The 18338-nt window shown below is 38.7% G+C and overlaps 1 protein-coding gene and 1 long non-coding RNA gene across 7 annotated transcripts in view; one reads left to right on the forward strand and one right to left on the reverse strand.

The window, feature by feature from the left end:
• Positions 1-5992, forward strand: part of MAP7 (microtubule associated protein 7) — a 176100-nt gene extending 170108 nt beyond the window's left edge. For all 5 annotated transcript variants that reach the window (XM_047770115.1, XM_047770112.1, XM_047770113.1 and 2 more), the window contains 2 exons: positions 2603-2826; positions 4520-5992. In XM_047770115.1, coding sequence (XP_047626071.1) covers positions 2603-2826; positions 4520-4530 — 235 coding nt within the window. In that variant the 3' untranslated portion in view covers positions 4531-5992. The remainder of the gene's footprint in view (positions 1-2602; positions 2827-4519) is intronic.
• Positions 1-18338, reverse strand: part of LOC125121624 (uncharacterized) — a 90124-nt gene that overhangs the window by 15066 nt on the left and 56720 nt on the right. For both annotated transcript variants that reach the window (XR_007133513.1, XR_007133512.1), the window contains exons 2-3: positions 3985-4040; positions 2683-2868 (exon numbers count right to left, since the gene is read on the reverse strand). This is a non-coding gene — a long non-coding RNA (uncharacterized LOC125121624). The remainder of the gene's footprint in view (positions 1-2682; positions 2869-3984; positions 4041-18338) is intronic.

Consider the following 18338-nt stretch of genomic DNA (forward strand, 5'->3'; position numbering starts at 1 on the left):
GTAGCTTCAGTTTTATAGTTTCTGCTTGTCACAGTGTCCTCTGAACATTTAATAAATGGTCATCCAACATCCAAAGCATATGGCACAAATATTCCTCTAATTGCTAACAAGAATGGGTAGGGTGGCTGGGGAAAAAATGAGGTCAGCTGCTGCCTGAAGGGTGGGGTTGGTGTTGCCATTACAGCTTGTCAGCGCATGCAGACTTGGAAGGTGATGAGAATTGAGATGGGTGAGGACTTTGAAGATGCATTCCTCTTTTGCCAAAACTTCTACTTAAAAATCTTTTTGGGGAGTTCCCATTGTGACTCAGCAGTAACGAACCTGACTAGCATCCATGGGGGCGTGGGTTAAGGATCCGGTGTTGCCACAAGCTGCAGTGTAGGTCACAGATATGGCTCGCATCTAGGGTTGCTGTGGCTGTGGTGTAGGCTGGCAGCTGCAGCTCTGATTTGACCCCTAGCCTAGGAACTTACATATGCCACAGGTGTGGCCCTAAAAAGCTCTTTGGAGTAATTTGGCCACAGAAAGCCCATTGGTGATGGGAAAGAACAGGAGGATGGACTGGGATGGCAGGTGAGAGGGTGTGCGCCTGGGCTCAGGCAGACTGCTACGCTGCCTCCTCTCACCTCCTTGGTAAAATAGCAGAAAAGCACCATCATAGTCTGAATCTGTATAATATTTTTATGCTCTTTTCCACAGCATTTTTACATTATTTTTTTTTTGCCTTTTTCTCGTTTTAGGGCCACACCAGCGGCATATGGAGGTTCCCAGGCTAGGGGTCCAATCAGAGCTGTAGCCGCCAACCTACACCACAGCTCACGGCAACACCAGATCCCTAACCCCCTGAGCAAGGTCAGGGATCAAACCCACAACCTCATGGTTCCTAATCAGATTCATTTCTGCTGCGCCACGACAGGAACTCCTTGTATTTTCAATATACCCTGCACTGCCTTGTGAACCACTTATCCAAATCAGAAATGCTTCAGAGTATGTTCCACAAAAATCAGTATTTCTTACTGCCTGGAAAGTAAACTATTTCCTCAATAGGGGGAAAAAAAAAAGAAAAAGCAATGGAAAGACTATACATATTAGCTTCATTTTTACCACTTGGGAGAAGAAGGAAACAGACTTGCTCAGGGCATTACTGACAGAGACCTGACTCTCTGCTCTCTTCTGTAGACCTCTATCACAAACATTCAGATAATGATCAGACTGTAGTAAACGTTAACAATTCCACAATTTTTGCTTCATATTTTCAGTCTTACTTTCCATTCGAAGATTTTAACTCTAGAATTTTGTCCAACAGCGTCTTTTCTTAAATCTTCTTTTGGCTGCCCCACAGCATATGGAGTTCCTGGGCTAGGGATCAGAGCTGAGCCGAAGTGGCAACCTTACACCACAGCTATGGCAACACCGGATCCTTAATCCACTGTGCTGGGCTGGGGATCGCACTTGTATCCCAGCACTGAGGAGACACCATCCATCCTGCTGTGCCACAGCAGGAACTCCTAGGGTCATTTTTTTCACACAGGTTGAGCACTGAACAAATTATGAAGCTTGCAAATACCTTTACTGCTATAGTCAGATAAAGCAAACAGTAAAATTAACGTAGTCATTTGATGCACAGGCATTGTCTTGCTGCGTTGTAAAGCCTAAGGAGCATTTAACATAAATGGCCGCCTGAGTCGTTATGGAGCACTTATAAAGGGAGTGAAAAACCTATGAGAAATTATAGGTAGAAATTTAAGGATATGATGGCCAGTTTCTCAAAAATCCAAGATACTAAGCATGAATTACTAAGAAGCATGAATTACTAAGAAATAAAGTGGGGTCAGAGGCAGATTTAAGGGGCAAAAATGAGAAGGTTGGTCTTGAACAAGTTATAAAAATCATGCACATGTTTTAGGAAACAAGGGCTGGAATTTGAATAGCCAGGGAATGTAGAAAATAGCATTATGAGAAAAACATAGTCGAGACTGCATGCATGATCTCTGCTCCTCTCTCCCAGTAGTTGTATGACTTGTGCACATTATCCTCCTCACCCCCAAACTACAGTCCACTCATCTCTGAGAGTCCTAATAAAGGCTGCTCATCAAAGGGATGTAGTAAAGTGCCTGCAGTAGAAATTGTTAAATGGAGGTAGAACTGTTAATTAAAAACACAAACATGGGAGTTCCCATCATGGTGCAGCAGAAACGAATCTGACTTGGAACCATGAGGTTGCAGTTCAATCCCTGGCCTCGCTCAGTGGGTTAAGGGTACAGCGTTGCCATGAGCTGTGCTGTAGGTTACAGACACAGCTTGGATCCTGCATTGCTGTGGCTGTGGCGTAGGCCGGCAGCTGTAGCTCCAATTTGACTCCTATACCCCGAAACCTCCATATGTCGCAGGTGCATCCCTAAAAAGCAAAAAAAATAAAAAATAAAAAATAAAAAAAATAAAAAAAAGAATAAAATATAGATATGTCAAAAGTCACCAATTGAGTTTGTAATGATATCACTCTAAAAATTTGATTGCAAAATTAAAAGGCATTTTTTGTTGTCTTAAAAATGTTTTCCAGTTTTACTAATTCTTTTAATTTTGATTTTTTCAAATTCCCTAGTACTCCCAATTTGGAAAAACAACCAAATGAAAATGGAGTATCAGTTTCAAATGAAAACTTTGAAGAAATTATCAACTTACCTATTGGATCTAAACAATCCAGATTAGATGTCACCAACAGTGAGAGCCCAGACATTCCTTTGAATCCAATTTTGGCCTTTGAAGATGAAGGTTCACTTGGGCCCCTGCCTCAGGTAGATGGTGTCCAAACACAACAGACAGCAGGTAAGCTTGCCTCGAACTCCCTTCAGTAATGATCAGAAGTACCTGGCAGCAGAGGGAAGGAACCTTCTGCAGTGAGACTGTGACACGCTGTTCTTCAAGGGACCAAATAAGCCACATGGAGGAGACTGTTCATGGGTCATAGAAACTGAATTTTGAGTTGGATTGGGCAACTTCTAGGGCCCCTCTTCTACTTAGGATAGAAATTCAATCTGCAACACCCATTGGGCATCCCTGAGCCTCTCACGAGCAGCCCTCGCTGCCAGAACATGCCTAGGAAGACGAACACTTAAGGCCTCACCCTAACTTAGGGGCAGGCTGTCGTACCTAGTTCTGCCCACGGGAGGAAAGGTTTGTGTAATGTACATTTCAGCTTTCTCAGCTGTTCACATGTTTAAAGACAGCCATCATGTTCTCCTACCATTTTTCTCTTGCTTCGGGTTAACAACCTGGGTAACATACGATTGTCCTTTTTAAGTGTAGAAGGATAGTTACAATTTGGGCAGTAGGACCCATATTCCAAATTAGGAGCATTCTGAGCCCAAGGGCCTTCCATCCCTTGTTGAGTGACCGTAACTGGTGAAACTGCAAGTACTCTTACACCCTCACTGTGGACCTCACACTTAACTTGACATCTTTGGGTCATGTAAAAGTATTCTTTTTGCACAAAGTAAGAACATAAGTAAGTACCAACTCAGTGCTCATAGTAAGCTCAACAGCGCAATACCATTAGTCTCAATACATTGGATAGTCCAGCTCCATCTCTTTTCAACCCTCCTTGAATAATTCTATCAACTGTGCTTCCCAGCACCTCACCTTTTCATATATTGACCAGCATACACTATTTTGATCAAAGCCAGCCAAATTCAGCATAATTAGATGGAGTCAGTAAGAATTATTTGTAGTCAAACTTGTTTTTGTCTTTTAGATTCCATCTGTGAACTTGGAGCAAATATTTTCCACTTTTAACTGGTTGAAAAAGCCAATTTTGAATCTCGTATTCAAATGAATCTTGTATTTAAGTAAAGCCGGTCTTTTTTCCTCCCAATATACTGACCATGGAAGGAAAACTTCAGTTTGGTGATCTACTTTTCTAGATTGTAAAAGGAAGCTGTGGGCTGACATTCTGACACTTAAGGCTTTGAGAACAATCTGATTTACCTGAGTGCTGGTGGAAACACTCCTCACGCAGTTTCCCACGGTGGCATGTCGTACAGCTACAGAGATGGAAAGAACATTCGGATGACTTTCTGCTTCATTTTGATTTACCTGTCATTTCATTTTCACTGTTCCTACCTTTCTATACCTTCTCTCAGAACAGAGTCCAGTGACTGCAATATTCAGTAATATTAGAGGTTCCTTTGTGGTCATGACTATTCAACAAACATTTATTTAACTGCCAACATGTTTGGAGCCCAAAGCATCAGGTACTGAGGATTCAAGACAAATATAAAAATCCTGGACCTCAAAAGTTCAGTTGATTTATGCAGTTTAGAAAAGTAAATAACACAGAACCTAAAGAACATGTATTTTCCTATTAGTGGTAGAATTCACTTAAATATAAGACCCCATAGATCCTGATTCAAGTTGCCTATTCTTCTATAACAAATGTATTTAAAAGCATAGTAAAATTTTAGGAATGTTAAGATATTATTTTTAAGATTTTAATTTGGTTTTTTTCTGTCTCCTAAAATAGAAGTTATATGAGCATTTCTTCTGAAGAACCAAAGCAGAAATTTAAGAAGAATTTCTACAATTAATGGAACTCCTTCCACACTACAAAAGAGCATTCCCCCCTGCTCCAGTTTTCTAAAGATTTCTTGACCATCATTTTGAAAAGACTTTATTAAAACCAGCTGAGACAACAAACTGGGTAGCTTTTCTAATAATTGTCGCCAATAGAGAAAAAGAAATGCTCCTTGTTCTTCGGTACCTTAAAATCGCTTATTCCAGTGTGCTCCTTCTTAGGAAATCAATATTTTTCTGCGTTCTTTATAAAAGATGAGAGCATTTGGCTATAAAAGAAATGGGCTGAATAGGCATGATTTTTCACTTAGCTGTTTTGGTCTTTAAAATCTAACCTGTAAAATTGGCAAAATTTTTACCTTTTACAATACTTGAAATATAAGTACCTCTTGGCTCCACAAGTAGAGTGAATAGGAGATGTGTCTAGGTTAAGCCTGTTTGTTCAAATATTATTGCAAAGAGCTCTACTTGTAGAGGGAAATTATAGGCAGATTACCAGGTTCTTGTAAATGCAACTTGTACACGGACACTCTGCAAACCCCACTGTCCCGTTCTTCTTGCATCTCCTTTTTTGCAAAAGTGCACTCAAGTTTTAAAATGTGAAAAAAAAAATATTTTTTCAGAGCAAGAAAATAATTTACTGTCCTCTTAAATAATGTATTTATAAAAAGTTTTTCAGATAAACTAATCAAATAAATTAGAACAATGTGACACTGCAAGATTTGATTTATGAGATGCATTTCTTATGTTACCATGAGAGAATGTTGCTAATGATTCAGGGCTATTTCTGAAGTCTGTTTATTGCTGCTGTCCCCAGTGATGGTGGGACTTATCTTTGCCTTACCTGATCACAAATTATGTGGGGGGCGGGGGGGGGGGATAACAATTTACTATTTAAATAAAAAAAGAACTTTGGTTTTGCTCGTTTAAGAGCAATGAAAAAATGATGGAATGTTGACTGTGTTTGGCACCCAGGACTCTGCAGGATACCTTCCCGAAGGTTCTCGTTCTGCGTGGCATCCATCAGCCCTCACTCTTCATCCTTCCTCACTTTTGCTGCTGAGCTTGGCTGTACAAACTTGCACTTTCATTTGATAGTATAAATTCAGTTTTATTTTACCATTTGAAACTAATAATAACTAAATGTTGAAGGAGAGAAAGAACACTAAGGGACCAATGTTTTTATTATGGAGTGTTAAAAAAACTTCTGCCACTAGAGAGTGTGTTTTGTTTTTTTTTTTTTTAAAGAGGGATTGGTTAATCTATTAGGTTGAATGAGAGGTTATTCATTTATTGGACTATTTCCTTAAAATCCAAGTGTACTGTCTTTAGTAATAGCTGTAACTTGTTAAAACATTAATTTGGGGATTTTCCCTCTCAGTTGTCCATGTACACATAGTCATATTAAAAAAAAAATCTGTTCAACTAAATTGGTATTTTTGTTTAAATCAACCCAGTATGAAACATCAAATAAAATATATGACATAGTTTTAGGTTTCTCACATTTCAGAACTTCACTTAGGATAATTTTTGAGTTTTCAAGTTGTTCCTCATTTAACTTCATCCATCTTCCTCTGACTAGGTATACAGAATAGGTTTATTCAACATTTAGAGCAGGAATTCTGTTTTGGCTAGATTTTCCTTTCTGCATTTATATATATATTTTTTAACTTGAGGATCATTAGCAAACTGAAAGCCTAAGTAATCAAGTTTTGATAAGAAGTGGTTAAGAAATTAACTATATTTAATTAACAACATGGCCAGAGGATAACCTTGACCTTTATGATGGCTACATGGCTTTCTGTACAGCCCCTGAAGGCCAATGTTCACCTCCTGATCTTAAAGAGACTCTCAGTAGGCACTATATCAAGGGGAATTCTCAAGGATCAAATATGACCCTCTCCATGGAAGGAAGGTGAATGGGCTTTTAATTTCCTTTCCACACCATTGCAGTCTATTCTAGGCAGTTGACTCACCAGTCAGTCCATTTGGTAGATGCCTGCCAGCTTTTACTGGAAGGTAAGGCTGTATGTTTTCTCCTGCATAACCTCACTACCTGGTGGTATGATAAAAGTAAATCTAAAACGGTTCTCTCATATGAACAAATAATTGTTCACAAGCAGGCCCTTTTCAAAGCTAGGGGAAGTTCTTTCTCCGATCATAATCGCACAACTATCTTGATGGAAAGGGCACAGTGAAGCAGGATAGAAGTTGTGTTCTAAAGGAAGAATTAGGTAACCTGACTGGATCAGGCGACACAGTCTTAAAGGGTGAGTTCCAGGAAGACAGTTTCAGAGCTCTAACCCTCCAGTACTAATCAAGTAATGAGCTTGTAGGATCTGCCATATCTTTTGTTTTTGCTTTTTAGGGCCACATCCACGGCATACGGAGTTTCCCAGGCTAGGGGTCCAATCAGAGCTATAGCTGCCGGCCTATGCCACAGCAAGCAGGATCTGAGCCACATCTGCAATCTACACCACAACACACAGCAATGCCAGATCCTTAAGCCACTGAGCAAGGCCAGGGATCAAACCCGCAACCTCATGGTTCCTGGTCAGATTCACTTCCACTGGGCCATGACAGGAATTCCTCCCATGTTCTTATACTTCACCTCATGCATTTTTCTTCTAAAAATCCTCCTATATAACCACTTAAATTTCAAGCTTCATTCACTATTGAAAACTTACTAACATGACTTGTGCTGATTCACTCTGGTATAGATTTAGATGACGATATTTAAAGCCACCAGACTGAGGTCCTTTGAATCCTATCTGCCCTACCCATAGGGTAAGATTAAACTATACATGCACACATACATCACAGTGTTTATATTGAAGACTTCTGAAGTAAATAAATTATTGCATATTAAAGTTAATAAGCACCAATAAATTCTATCTTTCACATTTTTTTTTAGCAGAAATTCACCTACATCTGTTTTGTGATAAAATGGCTATTGGATGTTAGAAACTCAATTTTTAAGTGACTTTCTAAGAAATATCATGCCCCCAATGCCTAAAACTGCTCAAAAATGCTCTTAATTTGTCATTTCCTCACATCCTTTGGCTTCTCATTGGTGTGGGGGAGGAGCTGTAAAGGTCAAGAAGTAGAAAAGGACCAGCATGTGAGCAGAGAGGCAGTTTTAAATTTGTCTCAAGTATTTTTCTTGGAAGTGTTTCCTTGGTGACTGTTACTTGGATTTTATATTTGTAATTTTTGATTATAATCTTAGAGAATAAAGTTATTGTAGGAAGTGATAAAAAGAATATTAAAAGCAGCAGGGGAAAAGCAAGAAATAACAAACAAGGGAACCCCCTAAGGCTATCAGCTGAGTTTTCAGCAGAAATTCTGCAGGCCAGAAGGGAGTGGCAGGATATATTTAAAGTGATGAGAGGGAAAATCTAAAAGAGTAATTTACCCAGAGAGGCTCTTATTCAGATTTGATGGAGAGATCAAATGGTTTACAGACAAGCTAAAAGAGTGCAATACCACAAAACTAGCTTTACAACAAATGTTAAAAGATTTATTCTAGGTGAAAAAGAAAAGGCCACATTAGAAACAAAATTATGAAATGAAAAAGCTTCTCAGTAAAAGAAAACATACAGTAAAGGTGGGACATCATGCACACACAGAGCTAGTAGGGATCTTACAAGACAAAGGTAGTAAAATCATCTAGATCCATAATAAGCAGTTAATGCATACAAAACAATCAGATGTAAACTATGATATGAAAACAATCTTGAAGGGAGGAGAGTACAAATGCAGGGCTTTAAAATGCATTTGAATTTAAGAGACCAGCAACTTAAAACAACCGTGTGTGTGTGCTGCTACATAAAAACCTCATGGTTATAAACAAAAAAAAACCTGTAATAGGTATACACAGAAGAAAGAAGAAAGAATCCTGGAGTTCCCATTGTGGCTCAGTGGTGAGGAAACTAACTGGTATCCATGAGGACTTGGGTTCAATCCCTGGCCTCACTCAGTGGGTTAAGGATCCAGCATTGCCATGACCTGCAGTGTGGGTTTCAGATGCAGCTGGGATCTGGCATTGCTGTGGCTGTGGTGTAGGCTGGCAGCTGCAGTTCTGATTTGACCCCTAGGACTGGGAACTTCCACATGCCACGAGTGTCGTCCTAAAAAGACTAAAAAAGAAAAAGTAATATAGTCATCAAATCACAAAACAAAAGGTGGGAAAATGCCTACAAAACCCCAAAACAATTAAGAAAATGACAATAAGAACATACATATCAGTAATTACCTTAAATGTATATGGATTAAATGCTTCGATCAAAAGACAGGCTGGCCAAATGGATGCAAAAACAAGGTCTGTATATGCTGTCTAGAAGTGACCCACTTCAGTTCTAAGGACACATACAGACTGAACATGAGAGGATGGAAAAAGGTATTCCATGCAAATGGAAACCAAAATAGAACTGGAGTAGCAGTACTCATATAAGACAAAACAGACTTTAAAAACTGATTGGAAGTTCCCATTGTGGCTCAACAGTAATGGAACCTGACTAGCATCCATGAGGATGCAGGTTTGATCCCTGGCCTCATTCAATGGGTTAAGGAGCCCATCTCGCTGCCAGCTGTGTTGTAGGTTGCAGACACATCTTGGATCTGGCATTGCTGTGGCTGTGGCATAGGCCTGGAGCTGCAGCTCCAGTTTGATCTCTAGCCTAGGAACTGCCATATGCCACGGGAGTGGCCCTAAGAATAAATTTTTAAAAAAGTAAAAAAAATTAAAACTATGACTGATGAGAAAAGATGGCAGAACAGAAGGACTTGAGCTCATCTCCTCTCAAAAACCAAAATCGCAAGTAACTGCTGAACAACAATCAAAAAAGCCTGGAAGCACACACAAAAAAAACAGCCTACATCCAAAAACAAAGAAGTCACATTGAGATGGTAGAAGGGGTGCTTTTGCAATATAAGCAATCCCATACCTTCTGGGTAGGTAACCAACAGACTGAAAGATAACTATATCATGGAGGCTTTCCCACAGGAGTGACAGTTCTAAATGCCATGTCAGTTTCTCTAGCCCAAGAGTCTAGCATGGGGAAGAGGAGCCCATAGCATTTTGCACTGAAGGCCAACAAGACTTCCACTGGACTGGGGGAAAAGACTCCACTCTTGGAGGGCACACAGAGAATTTCATATGCACCGGGTCCCAGTGCAAATCAAGTACTCCATGAGAATCTGGTCAGATCTATTGGCGGGTCTTGTAGGGTCTCCTGGAAAATCAAGATATGGCTCTGCCTTGCTGTGGAGGCAGAGGAACCAGGAATGAGTTGGCATGAGTTACCCTGAAGGCTGCCATTCTGGAAAAATATGGTCCCACCCATCAGGGCTGAGAAGCCCCAGGCCAAACAAAAAACAGGGTGGGAACACAGCCCCATCCATCAGCAAACAAGCTGCCCAAAGTCCTCTTAGGCATACAACTGTCACTAATCACACCCAGAGACAAAGCCCCATCCACCAGAAGGAAAAGACAGCTCCACCTACCAGTGGGCAACCCCAGTCCCTTGCATTAGGAAGCCTGCCACAAGCCCTGCAGCAACTTCACCCACAAGGGAGCAGACACCAAAAGCAAGAGAGGCTGCAAAACACTAGCCTGCAAAAAGGAGCCCACACAAAAAGCTATACAAAATGAAAAGGCAGAGAAATAAAAGCCAGATGAAGAAAACCCCCAGAAAAACAGCTAAATAAACTGGAGGATAAGCAACTTCCATGAAAAAGACTTTAGATTGCAGCAACATGGATGGAACTAGAGACTCTCATACTGAGTGAAATGAGCCAGAAAGACAAAGACAAATACCATATGATATCACTTAGAACTGGAATCTAATATCCAGCACAAATGAACATTTCCACAGAAAAGAAAATCATGGACTTGGAAAATAGACTTGTGGCTGCCTGATGGGAGAGGGAGGGAGTGGGAGGGATTGGGAGCTTGGGCTTATCAGACACAACTTAGAATAGATTTACAAGGAGATCCTGCTGAGTAGCATTGAGAACTATGTCTAGATACTCATATTGCAACAGAACAAAGGGTGGGGGGGGGGAATGCATACATGTACAGATAACTTGATCCCCTTGCTGTACAGTGGGGAAAAAATAAATAAAAAAAAGAAAAAGACTTTAGAGTCATGATAGTAAAGTATACCCAAGATCTCAGGGGGAAAAAAAAAGTAGAGGCAAAATAAATTACAAGAAACTTTTTAAAAAGAAGTAGAAGATTTAAAGATTAAACAAGCAGAGACAAAAAGTATAAAAACAAAAAATTATCTAGAAGGAACCAATAGAATACAGGAGACAAAAGAATGAGTAAGTGAGGTGGAAGACAGACTGGTGGAAATCACTTACATGAAACAAAATTTTTAAATATGAATGAAACAGAGTTGAAACAGTGGAAACCAATCAGTGAAACAGTAAAACAGTGGAAACAAATCCAACTAGTATCCATGAGAATGCAGGTTCAATCCCTGACCTGGCTCAGGGGTTAAAGATCTAGAGTTGCCATGAGCTGTGGTGTAGGTTGCAGACATGGCTCAGATCCCACATTGCTGTGGCTGTTGTGTAAGCCAGCAGCTGCAGCTCCAATTTGACTCCTAGCCTAGGAACTTCCACATGCCACAAGTGTGGCCCCAAAAAGCAAAAAAAGAATGAAACGAAGACAGTCTAAGGGAACACTGGGACAATGTTAAACACACCAACATTCGCATTATAGGGGTGCCAGAAGGAGAAGTGAGAAAGGACCAGAGGAAAGATTTGAAGAGATAATAGCCAAAAACTCCCCTAACATGGAAAAGGAATTGCTCAAGTCCAGGAAGCAGAATGAATGTCATATAGAACAAACCCATGGAGGAACACTCCAAGACGCACATTAATCAAACTGACCAAAATTAAAGACCAAGAGAAGATATTGAAAGCAGCTAAGAAAAAGCAACAAATAACATACCGGGGAATCCACATAAGGTCATAAGCTGATTTTTCAGCAGAAACTCTACTGGCCAGAAGGGAGTAGCACAATATACTTAAATCAATGAATGGGGAAAACCTACAACAAAAAAACTCTCTACACTTGGGAGTTCCCGTTGTGGCTCATTGGTAATGAATCCAACTAGTATCCATGAGGATGCAGGTTTGACCCTGGCCTTGCTCATTGGGCTAAGGATCTGGCACTGTCATGAGCTGTGGTGTAGGTCACAGATGCAGCTCAGATCTGGCATTGCTATGGCTGTGGTGTAGGCCACCAACAGCACCTCCAATTTGACCCCTCGCCTGGGAACTTTCATATGCTGCTGATATGGCCTAAAAAGACAGGAAAAAACAAAAACAAAACAAACAAACAACAAAAAAAACTCTGCCCAGCAAGGCTCTTATTCAGATTTGATGGAGAAATCAAAAGCTTTGCAGACAAGCAAAAGCTAAGAGATTTTAGCACCACAAAATCAGCTTTACAGCAAATACTAAAGGAACTTCTCCAGGCAGAAAAAAAAGGCCACAACTAGAAAAAGGAAATTTACAAATGAGATGGCTTATCAGTAAAGGGAAACACATGGTAAAAGTAGGAAGTCATCCATAAATAAGATACCAAAACCAGCAGTCGTGAGAAAAGGACAAAGGCAGGATACTGGAGATGCATTTGCCATTAAGAGACCAGCAACTTAAAACAATCTTGTGTGTATATATATGTACATAGACTCATATGTCAAAACCTCACAGTAACCAAAACCCAAAAATCTACAATAGATACACACACAAATAAAAAAAAGCAATCCAAACACAACACTAAAGATAATCAAACCACAAGAGAACAAAACACCAACAAAAACAAATCAAAGTAATTAACAAAATGCCAGTAAGAAATATATATTGATAATTACCTTAAATGTAAATGGATTAAACGCTTCAACCAAAAGACGTAGACTCACTGAATGGATATAAAAACAAGACCCATATATATGCTGTCTACAAGAGACCCACTTCAGTTCCAGGGACACCTACAAACTGAAAGTGAGAGGATGGAAAACGATAATCCATGCAAATGGAAATCAAAAGAAACCTAGAGTAGCAATCCTCAGATCAGAAAAAATGACTTTAAAGACTGTTACAAGAGACAAAAAGTACATTACATTATGATCAAAGGAACAATCCAAGAAGATATAACAACTGTAAATATATATATATGCACCCAACATAAGAGCCACTCAATATACAAGGCAGCCATAAAAAGAGAAATTAACAATACTATTATAAGAGTGGGAGACCTCAAGACTCCACTCACATCAATGGAGAGATCATCCAGACAAAAAAATCAACAAGGAATTACAAGCCTTAAATGATACATTAGACCAGATGGACTTAATAGATATTTATAGAACATTCCATCCAATAGCAGCAAAATATACATTCTCCTCAAGTGCACAGTGAACATTCTCTAGGATAGGTCACACACTGGACCACAAAGCAAACCTCAGTAAATTTAAGAAAACTGCAATCATATAAAGCATCTTTTCAGACCATAATTCTATAAGACTAGAAATCAATGACAAGAAAACAACTGCAAAAAACACAAACACATGGAGACTAAATAAACGCTACTGAACAACCCATGGATCACTGAGGAAATCAAAGAGGAAATCAACAAATACCTTGGGACAAATGACAAAGAAGACTCACCAATCCAAGTTACAGCAACAGCAGTTATTTCTAAAAGGAAAGTTTATAGCAATACCAGCCTACCTTAGGAAACAAGAAAAATCTCAAACAACCTAATCTTATACCTAAAGCAACTACAGAAAGAAAAACAAAATTCAAAGTTAGTAGAAGGAAAGATATAATGATCAGAGCAGAAATAAATGAAATAGAAACAATTAAAACAATAGAAAAAAAATCAATGAAACTAAAAGCTGGTTCTTTGAAAAGATCAACAAAATTGATAAACTTTTAGCCAGATTCATCAAGAAGAAAAGGTAGAGGGCTCAAATCAATAAAATTAGAAATGAAACAGGAAAATTACAGTGGACATCACAGAAACACAAAGGATAAGAAACTAAAACAAGCAACTATATGCCAATAAAATAGGCAACCTAGAAAAAAAAATGGATGACTTCTTAGAAAGGTACAGTCTTTCAAGACTAAGCCAGAAAGAAATAGAAAATATGAACAGACCAATCACAAGTACTGAAATTGAAACTGATAAAAAAAACTTCCAACAAACAAAAGTCTGGGACCTGATGGCTTTACAGGCAAATACTTTCAAACACACCTATCCTTGTGAAAGTCTTTCAAAAAAAATTGAAGAGTAGTGAACACTCCCAAACTCATTCTATGAGGCACCATCACCCTAATGATGAAACCAAACAAAGATACCACAAAAAAGGAGAAAATTACAGGCCAGTATCACTGATGAATACAGATGCAAAAATCCTCAACAAAATACTAGGAAACTGAATCCAGCAATGTATTAAAAAGGTCATATACAATGATCAAGGGATCATTATCTCAGGGATGCAAAGATTTTTAAATACCTGAAAATCAATCAGTGTGATAACCACATCAACAAATTGAATAAAAATCATTATATCAATAGATGCAGAAAGAGCTTTGGACAAAATCCAACAACAATTTCTAATTTTTAAAAAACCCTCCAAAAAGTGGGCATAGAGAGAACCTACCTCAATATAATAAAGACCATAACTAACATCATTTTTCAGCAGTGAAGAGCTAAAAGAATTCCTGCTAAGATCAGGGGGAAAAAAGCATGTCCACTCTGATCACTTATTCAATATAGTTTTGGAAGTCCTAGCCATGGCAATCAGAGAAGAAAAAGAAAAGGAATCAAAATTGAAAAGGAAGAAGTAAAACTATCACTGTCATCAATGTTTGGAGATGACGTGATATTATACATAGAAAATCATAAAGATGCTATTTGAAATCTGTTAGAGCTCACCAATGTATTCAGTAAAGTTGCAGGATACAAAATTAATACACAGAAATCTCTTGCATTTCTATATACTAACAATGAAAGATAAGAGCAGTTGGGCAAAAAATCCCATTCACCATCACATCAAAAAGAGTAAAGTACCTAGAAATAAACCTAAAGAGACAAAAAATACCTTTACTCTAAAAATTATAAGATGTTGATGAAAGAAATCAAAGATAACACAAATGGATAGAAAAATATACCATGCTCTTGGATTCAAAGAATCAATATTGTCAAAATGACTACACTACCCAAGGCAATCTACAGATTCAATGCAATCCGTATCAAATTACCAATGGCATTTATCACAGAACTACAAAAAAAATTTTAAGATTTGTATTCAAACACAAAGATACCCTGTATACAAAAAGCAATCCAGGAGTTCCCATCGTGGCTCAGTGGTTAACGAATCTGACTAGGAACCATGGTGTTGTGGGTTCAATCCCTGGTCTCTCTCAGTGGGTTAAGGATCTGGCATTGCAGTGAGCTGTGGTGTAGGTTGCAGACATGGCTCAGATCCTGTGTGGCCATGGCTATGGTGTAGGCTGGCGGCTATAGTTCCAATTAGACCCCTAGCCTGGGAACCTCCATATGCCGTGGGTGTGGCCCTAAAAATACAAAAAGACCAAAAAAAAAAAAAAGTAACCCTGAGAAAGAAAAATGAAGATGGAGGAATCAGGTCCCCTGGCTTCAGAATATACTACAAAGCTATGGTCACCAAAATAGTATGGTACTGGAACAAAAACAGACATATAGATCAATGGAACAGGAGATAAAGCCCAGAAATAAATGCACTCACCCATGGTCAAATAATCTACCACAAAAGAAGCAAGAATATACAATGGAGAAGACAGTCTTTTCAGTACATGGTACTGAGAAAACTGGAGAGCCACATGTAAAAAAAAATAAGAACACTAACACCATACACAAAAATAAACTCAAAATGGATTAAAGACCTAAATATAAGAGCAGTTACTATAAAATGAAAATGAGTAATGAAAATAAAGACAAAAATATAAATGGGACCTAAGCAAACTTACAAGTTTTGCACAGCAAAGGAAACCATTAACAAAAGGACAACCCACAAAATCAAAATATTTGCAAATGAAGTGACTTACAGGGGATTCATCTGAAAAATATTCAACTCATACAGATGAATAAAAAAAAATCAAAAAATGGGCAGAAGATCTAAATAGACATTTCTCAAAGAAGACATACAGATGGCCAAAAAGCACATGAAAAGATGCTCAACTTTGCCAATTATTAGAGAAATGCAAATTAAAACTACAATGACATGCCACATTATACTAGCCAGAATGGCCATCATCAAAAAGTCTACAAACAATAGCTGGAAAGGCTGCCACAGAAAAAAGCGAACCCTCTTACACTGTAGATGGGAATGTAAATTGGTACAAACACTATGGAAAACAGTATGGAGGTTCCTTAAAAAACTAAATGTAGAAATATCATATGATCCAGAAATCCCACTCCTGGGCATCTATCTGGAGAAAATCATAACTCAAAAAAATACATGCATCCCAATATTCATTGCAATACTACAACAATAGCCAAGAACTGGAAGCAACATAAATGTCTATCAATGGAGGAATGGATAATAAACATGTGGTACACATATACAATGGAATATTTTTCAGCCATAAAAAGAATGAAATAATGCCATTTGTAGCAACACGGATAGACCTAGAGATCATGGTAAGTGAAGGAAGACAGAGAAGGACAAACATCAGATGACATTACTTTATGTGGAATCTTTTAAAAAGGGAAGCAAATGAACTTATTTGCAAAACAGAAACAGACTCATATACTTTGAATCAAACTTATGGTTACCAAAGAGGATGGCTGAGGGGAGGGACAAATTGGGGGTCTGGGAATGGGATATGCACACTGTGGTGTATTGATCAGTTGGCCAACAGGAATCCGCTCTATAGCACAGGGAACTCTACTCAATATTCTGTGATAATCTATATGCGAAAAGAATCTGAAAAATAATGGATTAGCATATATGTATAACTGAATTACTTTGTTGCACAACAGCAATTATCACAACATTCTAAATCAACTATACTTCAATAAAACTTAAATGTAAAATAAAGACTGTACAAGAGGCAAAGAAGGACACTGATCAAGGGATTAATCCAAGAAAATATAACAATTGTAAATATATATGCACCCAATATTGGAGCATCTCAACATATAAGGCAAATATTAACAAACATAAAAGGAGAACTCTTAAAAATTAGGACTGAAAAAAAAATTGTATCTGCACTGCTGTGGCATAGGCCAGCAGCTGTACAATTAGACTTCTAGCCTGGGAACCTCCATATGCCATAGGTGTGGCCCTAAAAAGCAAAAAAATAATTAAAAAATAATTAAAAATTAGGACTTAACCACTTTTGAATTGTTGGATCTCTGATACCTTGCAGATTATTAAAGGGAGAGAAGATAGGGCTAATGTTGGAAGCCACTGAATGGTTAAGAACTGGGGGGGTCTGGTTAGACTTAGGTTTAACTACCAGGTCTGCTACTGATAAGCCAGATGAAGCTCAGTAAGTTACCTATGTTCTTCAAATCTGAATTTCTTCATCTATACATGGGAGGATATTTCCCATCTCATTGGATGTCTTAGTAGAAGTAAATGAGAGGAAAGTATACAGTAATTGTTAAGTGTTTAAAAAAAAAACAAAAAAAAAACTTTTGTTTCTAGTTTGAGATACCTGTGGTAGACAGGCCTCTAGCAAGGCCAGCAGGAAACTCCTCATAAGGGGGGGGAACTTGATTTTTTTTTTGTCTTTTTGCCATTTCTTGGGCCGCCCCCATGGCATATGGAGGTTCCCAGGCTAGGGGTCTAATAGGAGCTGTAGCTGCCAGCCTACGCCAGAGCCACAGCAACATGGGATCCGAGCTGCGTCTGCGACCTACACCACAGCTCACAGCAACCCCAGATCCTTAACCCACTGAGCAACGGCAGGGATTGAACCCACAACAATCTCATGGTTCCTAGTTGGATTCGTTAACCACTGCACTACGATAGGAACTCCATTGATTGTTTTTCTAATGGTGGCCCTGAATGTCATCAGTCTTTTTTAATGTGCTCATTCCAGGTATTATACCAAGCAAGCTAAACAAGTGTGAGCTCATTTCTCTAGAATAGTATTAACAAGTTTAGAGTTTCTAATTCTTTGTAGTTACAATAGTACTATTTACTTTTATAATCACTCCTCCTTCTACACCTCCCCAAATGTTTTCTTTCCAAGAAGAATAAGTTACTTTATGTTTGTACGTATTTGGAGGCCCTTCTTGACATCATTTGACACAGCTAGAATTATCTTGTTGCCTACAAAGTGAGGGAAGATTAAGTATTTTTCCAGAAGTTCCTATAAATAGTGGCCAATGCTCATGAGGTGATTTAGGAGGCTGGAGCAGCAAGGAGAAGTTTCTAAAGCAGCTGCTGTAAGGACAGTTAGGCAAATCATGTTCAGATTGTATCTAACGATTCCTTTTCCTCCTCAAATTGATTTGCCTAAACAAAATACCTCAAAGAAGCAATGGACTGTGAAGGCAAGAACTTGGAGACCATTGCTGGATTCAAGGATCAGGGAAGTGCATCCCTTGGTTTGCTCTATTGCTTATGGAGCTATCCCTTCCCTTCGGAATTGTTAACAGGAATCTGCCTCTTTGCTCTAAGCACATCTGCCTTCTGCTGTTATTATGTTACTAACTGACAAGGGAACCTATGTCTGAAATGTCAGTGTCCATA

Source organism: Phacochoerus africanus, chromosome 2 (genome assembly GCF_016906955.1).
Source record: "Phacochoerus africanus isolate WHEZ1 chromosome 2, ROS_Pafr_v1, whole genome shotgun sequence".
Lineage (NCBI taxonomy): Eukaryota > Metazoa > Chordata > Mammalia > Artiodactyla > Suidae > Phacochoerus > Phacochoerus africanus.